Source organism: Pseudochaenichthys georgianus, chromosome 10 (genome assembly GCF_902827115.2).
Source record: "Pseudochaenichthys georgianus chromosome 10, fPseGeo1.2, whole genome shotgun sequence".
NCBI classification, from domain to species: Eukaryota; Metazoa; Chordata; class Actinopteri; order Perciformes; family Channichthyidae; genus Pseudochaenichthys; species Pseudochaenichthys georgianus.
In genome coordinates, this window is record NC_047512.1 from 22810701 (window position 1) to 22818774 (window position 8074).

At 41.4% G+C, this 8074-nt stretch overlaps 1 protein-coding gene across 1 annotated transcript; it reads right to left on the reverse strand.

Moving 5' to 3' along the window:
* Window positions 1–2042: 2042 nt before the first annotated feature.
* On the reverse strand, window positions 2043–8074 carry arl3l1 (ADP ribosylation factor like GTPase 3, like 1). Its single transcript, XM_034093404.2, has 6 exons — window positions 8047–8074; window positions 5984–6127; window positions 4671–4787; window positions 4181–4231; window positions 2299–2484; window positions 2043–2129 (listed from the first exon to the last, which is right to left on the reverse strand). Exons 1-6 carry the CDS (start codon window positions 8062–8064, stop codon window positions 2082–2084), a joined length of 564 nt encoding a protein of 187 aa, XP_033949295.1. The 5' UTR covers window positions 8065–8074; the 3' UTR covers window positions 2043–2081.

Genomic DNA, 8074 nt, shown 5'->3' on the forward strand with positions numbered 1-8074 from the left:
TTTCTGTGACTGTGCAGGATCTTCTTGATCCGAGATGAGCTTTTCCGAACAAAATCAATGAAATTAAAGTGTGTCTATCACTAATTTGTCAAGGGCGAAGCCTCCTCATCAGCGCTGCAGATCATCCGGCTCTCTCATACTGCCCCCTCTTGGTGAGAGAAGCAGCCCTGAACAACAGACTGATCTCAGCTCCTGTTCCTTCTGGTCCCTTTCAAACTGCCAGAATGATCCTTTAGTTCACGTTGTAATTGGTCCCGCACCCCTGCTGTGCTCGCTCACCAGGAGTTGATGACTAAAAAAGGTTTTAGGACTTGCACCAAATTATAGTTGCCATGGAGATAGCTTGATATTTTTCTTCAGCTGTTTTTGTTTTTTTCAAAACCACTCATAAATACCAGACAAAAGAAAGAAAAAATAGACATTAGCATAATGTCATGTTGGGGAGCTGATGTGATTTCTCAGTGCTTTCAGATGGTTGATTAAAGCTTCAGACAATATAAAAGATCCATTACATCCAACTGCAGAGTACAGACAAAATGGCTGAACAGAGGACTAAACACCAAGGTCATTATAAAGGACAAATAAGTGAGAGGACCACAGGGCTGTGGGGGCCGTCAAGTGTGTGGGGGTATCTGACCAATGTTGACCCCTCCCACCCTGGACACAAACTGTTTGACCCGCTCCCCTCTGGCAGGAGGCTACAGTCCATCAGGAATATTAACAAGGCCCAGGACCCCCACTGTCACATGACTTCAGCCACTCTAGACATATGCATTACATGAATGCACTCTATGCAAACAATTTCTTGTTTTTATTTATTTCATTTAAGTATTGCCAGTTCTGCACAACCCTCAAATGTGCACATTTAGCTTCCTCTCATTAATTTCCCTTAACAATACTGCACATATTTTTATTTTATTGTATTATTCTAAGTACTTTGCAATAGTATACTGCACATCGTTTTTTCGTATATCCAGATTCCATGTAAATAATTTTCTATATCTTAATGTATAATAGCTTCAATTGTTTTTATTACATTTTTTGGTTGTTTTTCTTACTTTTTACCTTCTTTAGCTGTGTTTATGTATGCACCGTGTACACCAAGGCAAATTCCTCATTTGTATTCCTGCTGCAAGAACAAGCCAAGTGCTCACAGCTGGACATCAGATGTGTGTCATATGGCCAACTTCCCATACAGCTCTACCATTTCTGCAAGAAGCACTGCATGCATTCGTAACCTTTCCAGAATGAACATACAAAACAAACACTTCGAGAAAAATCTCTGATGCTAATTACTCAGCCTCTCTGCGTGTAATTTCCTGCACTGTTTGCTCTGCTGTGCCTTGAAGATTTGATATCTTGTTCTGCCATACAAGTGTATAATTGTGAACACTCCTCTCTCCTGCTCTTGCTTTTCAATTAGTCTCTCTCTCACTGTACATTGTAAGTGCTCGTCATGGCGGTGTGAAAGAGCAAGTTGACAGCTGAGCAGGAGTATAACAGCTTGTTATTGTTCCTCTTGTCACTCAGGGATGTGTTGACATTTACAGCCCATTTGCATGTTTTCTGTCATTTCCCTGACAGTTTTTAAAACAATTATTTGACCATTGATGGTGCATTTGATTGCTACATTGCAAAAGAAAATAGCAGAAATGACTAATTTTTTTATTGTCAAAAATCTCCAAACACATACTTTACACTCACACTTCACTTCTATGTAACTGACAAACCCCAACAGTTCTACATGGCTACACACTCAGATTGGTTTTCTTGGTGTTTCAGAAAGCACAAAGACTCACCAGACAAGGATCCTCGGGAAAGGGGGGGCAACAACATACATTTTTTGGACAGAACAATTACTAATAAGTGCCCAATTAACATATTGCAGCTATCATATGTTTTTAAAATTAGCTACATTTGCAAAACATTCATAAAAATGACACAAATTGTAAAAACAAAATATCATTCAATCTGTGAGGGGAGAAGGACCTGCCATATGTGGGGTGTGGTGGTATTGAAAGAAGTGATGTCATCTTTTTAATCCCTTATGTGATGCTGTTTCTCTGTTTGATGAGGTTGGTTCACTTCTTCTTATTCACAATGTTGTTGCAAATCCAGTTCATGCCATCCTGTCGAGGAAATAAAATGAAACCATGCAAATCAGTTTCTTAATTTGAAGATATAAAGCCTCAAAACCATGTAATTAAGCAAATAAAATACATAGTTTGTAGGGTCTAGACTAGAGTCTTTTATATGGTTCATTCGGATCCATCTGAACATAAATCAATAAAGACTGACCTGAACTCCCTCCCCAGACACAGCTGAGCACGCCTGAATCTGCCACTCCCGGTCCCGGTACGTGTGCAGGTTGAGGCCCTCTGCGACCTCGCTGGCCGGTGAGGATGTGGCCAGATCCTGCTTATTGGCAAAGATGAGGACTGGTACACCTTTTAGGTTCTCCTCATCAATTAGCTCAGACAACTCCTGCACATTCACATACAATTGACTTTATTTTTTAAAACATAACAATGACTTACATATCTAATTAACATTATGTTGTACAGCTGTAATTCTTGTATGCGTATATATCTAGAAGTTATTAATCATTATTTTCATCCTATTTCACTATTTGTAAATAAGCCCACTGATGCTTAATCGGTTTAGTGACAGCATACCTCATTAAATATCTATTATAATATAATAAACTTTCGGTAACCTAGTTATGATTCAGAATGTACAGTGGGGCAACAAAGTATTTAGTCAGCCACCAATTGTGCAAGTTCTCCCACTTAAAAAGATGAGAGGCCTGTAATTTTCATCCTAGGTACACTTCAACTATGAGAGACAGAATGGGGGGAAAGAATCCAGGAAATCACATTGTAGGATTTGTAATGAATGAATTGGTAAATTCCTCGGTAAAATAAGTATTTGGTCACCTACAAACAAACAAGATGTCTGGCTCTCACAGACCTGTAACTTCTTCTTTAAGAGCCTCCTCTGTCCTCCACTTGTTAACTGTATTAATGGCACCTGTTTGAACTCGTTATCAGTATAAAAGACACCTGTCCACAACCTCAAACAGTCACACTCCAAACTCCACTATGGCCAAGACCAAAGAGCTGTCAAAAGACACCAGAAACAAAATTGTAGACCTGCACCAGGCTGGGAAGACTGAATCTGCAATAGGTAAGCAGCTTGGTGTGAAGAAATCAACTGTGGGAGCAATTATTAGAAAATGGAAGACCGAGGGGGGACCGAGTCAATGACCTGCAGAGAGCTGGGACCAAAGGAACAAAGGCTACCATCAGTAACACACTACGCCGCCAGGGACTCAAATCCTGCAGTGCCAGACGTGTCCCCCTGCTTAAGCCAGTACATGTCCAGGCCCGTCTGAAGTTTGCTAGAGAGCATTTAGATGATCCAGAAGAGGATTGGGAGAATGTCATATGGTCAGATGAAACCAAAATAGAACTTTTTGGTAAGAACTCAACTAGACGTGTTTGGAGGAGAAAGAATGCTGAGTTGCATCCAAAGAACAGCATACCTACTGTGAAACATGGGGGTGGAAACATCATGCTTTGGGGCTGTTTTTCTGCAAAGGGACCAGGACGACTGATCCGTGTAAAGGAAATAATGAATGGGGCCATGTATCGTGAGATTTTGAGTGACAACCTCCTTCCATCAGCAAGGGCATTGAAGATGAAACGTGGCTGGGTCTTTCAGCATGACAATGATCCCAAACACACCGCCCGGGCAACGAAGGAGTGGCTTCGTAAGAAGCATTTCAAGGTCCTGGAGTGGCCTAGCCAGTATCCAGATCTCAACCCCATAGAAAATCTTTGGAGGGAGTTGAAAGTCTGTGTTGCCCAGCGACAGGCCCAAAACATCACTGCTCTAGAGGAGATCTGCATGGAGGAATGGGCCAAAATACCAGCAACAGTGTGTGAAAACTTTGTGAAGACCAAATACTTATTTTCCACCATAATTTGCAAATAAATTCTTTAAAAATCAGACAATGTGATTTTCTTTCTCATTTTTGTCTCTCATAGTTGAGGTATACCTAGGATGAAAATTACAGGCCTCGCTCATCTTTTTAAGTGGGAGAACTTGCACAATTGGTGGCTGACTAAATACTTTTTTGCCCCACTGTATATGCATGTATAAATGACATCAAGCTCACCAGTCCCGTCTCTTCAAACCGCTTCTTGTCTGCACTGTCAATTACATAAATCTGAAAGTACAAATATGTTAGGATTATATTAACTGACAAGTAAACATAGACAATGAATGAAAGGACAGTTTCCTTTTGGCCTGAACTTCTAGTATAGATGCTGCACTACAGCAGCCAAACAGACAGTGTTAATCGAGAACAGAAGATACCCTTGCCATCTATTCAAAAATGTTCCACAACATTAATGTACAATTTACAATTTACTTCAACAATATACAACTTTAGTGCTTAATTTATGCATGTATGATGTGATACCTTTCATGGATGTCATGGATTTGTTTTGCTTCATATTCTTTTGTGTTGTATTTTTAGTAAAGCCCTGTTTAAACGCCATGAGGACTAGAATCGTCTTTGGGGTTGCAAATACAGGATATAGCGTATAAAGGAAATGTCTCCCATGGGAAAATGTTGAACTGATTAAAAACGTTTATTCACTCACCAACAGGTCTGTGTTTTCCAGGTACTTTTTCCAAAAAGGCCTGATCTTCCTTTGTCCTCCAATGTCCCAAACATTGAGTTTCATGCCATGAGAGGCAACACTCTTTATGTTGAAGCCCTGAAGTGAAACACAAAACTGGAGTCACTGTACTGTACATCACTGCCTTCAATTTAACACAGTTACAGTACGCAGCACCTGGAAAGCCTTGCAAATGGTTATGAAGCAATTCATTGAGTGGCAGTGTACTCTAGCACAGATGTGTGTACTAAATGAATCACTGTTTAATCACTCTGTATTGTAACCTTGTTACGCTTCAGCAGGAGAGCAACAGGTGCTCTGGTCACTGTGTTAATCCAAAGCTGTTTTTCATAACAACGTTCCTTTTATTTAAATTGACGAGATTGTATAACAACTTTATCCTAAGGGTCAGCGGAGGAGCAAATCTAAAGATAAGACTGGAAGGATCAAGTGCCGTGTATGTGTTTTGGTTAAGTGTGGTTTGGCTTTGTGGTGACTTGTCATGCAGGACTGCATGCTCTCTGTCTTATGAGCCTTCACACACGTACATCTGATCCATGTCTTGACTTGTGAGAGTAATGGAAGGGTATTAGATCATGTGATTAGATGTTAGACAATCACATCACAAGAGGGTGACAAGAAGGTTTTTACTAAAACGAAAGGATCTTCCCTGAAAATGTGTTGAGAGCATGTAAATCAGGGAGGTAGTTTCCTGCCGAAAGGTTATTCCCTATATAAGACTTAACAGGATGATCCTCAAATCATCCTGTTGCTTGTTGAATGTTTTAATGTGTGTACTGTTAGCCCAATCATTTATTTCACAGTGTGTCAGAATGCAAAGGTCATCCGAATCCCATTACTTTGAGCGACAGCGTGCACTGCTCCAGCTGGTCTCACAATATTAAATACAATCCCCCTGCCTTTTATAATGCTCTCTAACAGTGCCATGAAAATACAAAAAAACATTTGAAGAAACTTTCATTCACACAGGAAACCCATCATTGTATCAGAGATTCAGGAAAAGGATTCAGTGAGAGCAGACAAATTGATATTTAAAGAGTGATAACTTGTTGGTTAAAGACATTTTGAGGATATTTTTCCTGGCAAATGCTCCCGTTATATTTGAAATACGCGACATCATCAACATCTGGTGATGATGTTTTTAAGCCGCTCAGTTGTTCATGGTGAGACAAATTAATTTAAAAAAAGGACACAAAACACACTGCGAGAAGTGACTTTCCCTAAGGTTTTGATGTGTGTGTGTGTGAGTTTCATAACATATACATTCCCCTCACCTGTGTTGGTGTGATGGTGCTCACATCCTCAGAGGCGAGGCTCTTCAGCAGGGTGGTCTTGCCGGCGTTGTCCAAACCCAGAAGCACTATCCTGACTTCCTGCTCTGTGGATCCCTTCAGTTTCTCAATGACAGAGAGTAAGCCCTGCAGGTGGCGGAGGAGGGGTGGTGGTGGGAGAATAGAGGCGACCATAAACTTATTTCAACGTTCACTCAGCATATTTCAGTATTTGTTGAGTATCCTGTATCTCATATAATTGTATCTCAGCACCACTCCATCCTCCCAGCTCCCCCCTCAGTCTCTCATCAACTGCCTGCATGACATCAAAACATGGATGTCTTCCAACTATCTTAAGCTGAACAGCAATAAAACAGAGCTCATGGTTGTGGCACCCAAGGCCCTGCTCCAGAAGGTTGGTGACTTCGTCCTTGAGGTTGACGGCTGCTCCATCTCCCCATCTCTTGAAGCCCGCAACCTGGGTGTCATCCTTGACTCCACCCTTTCCTTCCATTCCCACGTCAAGTCTGTGACCAAATCGGCCTTTTACCACCTAAGGAACATTGCCAGACTCCGACCGTCACTCTCGGAGTCGGTTGCCGAAACCCTGGTGCATGCGTTTGTCACCACCCGCTTGGACTACTGCAATGGTGTCCTGTTCGGGGTTCCCAACAAAACCCTGGACAGGCTCCAGTATGTCCAAAACTGTGCTGCTAGGGTCCTCACACACACAAAGCCGTGGCAACACATCACTCCTACCCTCATCCACCTCCACTGGTTGCCGGTCAAGTCCCGCATCACCTACAAAGTCCTCCTCCTTACCTACAAGTCCCTCCATGCCCTTGCCCCCCAGTACCTATCGGACATCCTTCACCCACATGCCCCACCCCGGAACCTGCGGTCCTCAGACTCTGGCCTGCTCACCACCCCTCGCACCAAACTGCGAACCTTCGGGGACAGAGCCTTCAGTATGGCAGCCCCCACCCTCTGGAACGCTCTCCCTGCGGAGATTCGCAACATCCCCACACTTGACGCCTTTAAAAGGGCCCTCAAGTCCCATCTGTTTGCCAAGGCTTTCGGCCCCTAATCGATCTGTTGTTTTGTCTGTTTGACTTTTGTTTTGTTATGTTTTGTTTTTTTGCCCTACTACTTGTAAAGCGACCTTGGGTCCCTTGAAAGGCGCTATACAAATCAAAGCTATTATTATTATTATTATTATTATTATTATTATTATTATTATTATCCTTTTCTTCTGGGAAAGTCTCAATGACATGTCATTTGATTAACCTTTTATTATGTTTTGGTTTAGGATACAAAAGCATATGGGGTCAGCTATTTCAATATTATCTTCTTGGAACACCAGAATATTACTAGGAGAAAAATATAGTTTAATTTTTCAAGGTTGCATTATTTCCTTGCAGTACTCTGAAACATCCAACCTAATACCTAATAAAAAGTCAGTTTTCAGAAAGACTTTACACCTGAAAACCGATCCTACTAACCTCTTTCTGATTTGAGGTCAAAGCACCTCTTACGTACAGCACTGTTGACTATACACATGCGCGCCCAATTTGCTCCACCCACAAACCAGCACCTCCCTCTCTTCCAAATATATAGCCTCTATTCCTGTAAGCATTAATCTGTTGCTTTATTTAGAAAAAGCACTGGTCTTGATTAGAGCCTCATTCACAAAATTGTGTTCTTTTTAATGTGATTAGTCTGAAGCAAGGTTGCGCAATCTGCCACACAGCTGACAAAGGAGACCCTATAGCATTAAACACTTCATTCAATGTGATAGATACTACAATGTATGTGTGATGAGTTGTACACAAAAAGGTATTAGAGGTGACATTTGGATCTATTACCATTTTATCAACACTATCTGACAAAATGAGCAGTTTAGATAATCCAACCATCATAGCAGAGCTGCATCACAACAGCTACTATATTCTGCCAAATCAAGTAATTGTTTCACACATTTGGAAACTTTGTATAATTACTTTGATAGCCACTTGTAGTTAGTTCCTAGTCAACAAATACTAAATATTACTAGTCAGGTCTCTTACCCTTTGAGCTTCTCCCATGGTGGCGAGT

What these genes read in the sequence shown, in the direction of transcription:
- arl3l1 (XM_034093404.2), bottom strand. An exon ending in GCACCATCACACCAACACAG is followed by an intron (nt 4,788 to 5,983) that starts GTGAGGGGAATG and finishes GTTTCACTTCAG; the next exon opens with GGCTTCAACATAAAGAGTGT. An exon ending in GGTTTGAAGAGACGGGACTG is followed by an intron (nt 2,485 to 4,180) that starts GTGAGCTTGATG and finishes GTGAATGTGCAG; the next exon opens with GAGTTGTCTGAGCTAATTGA.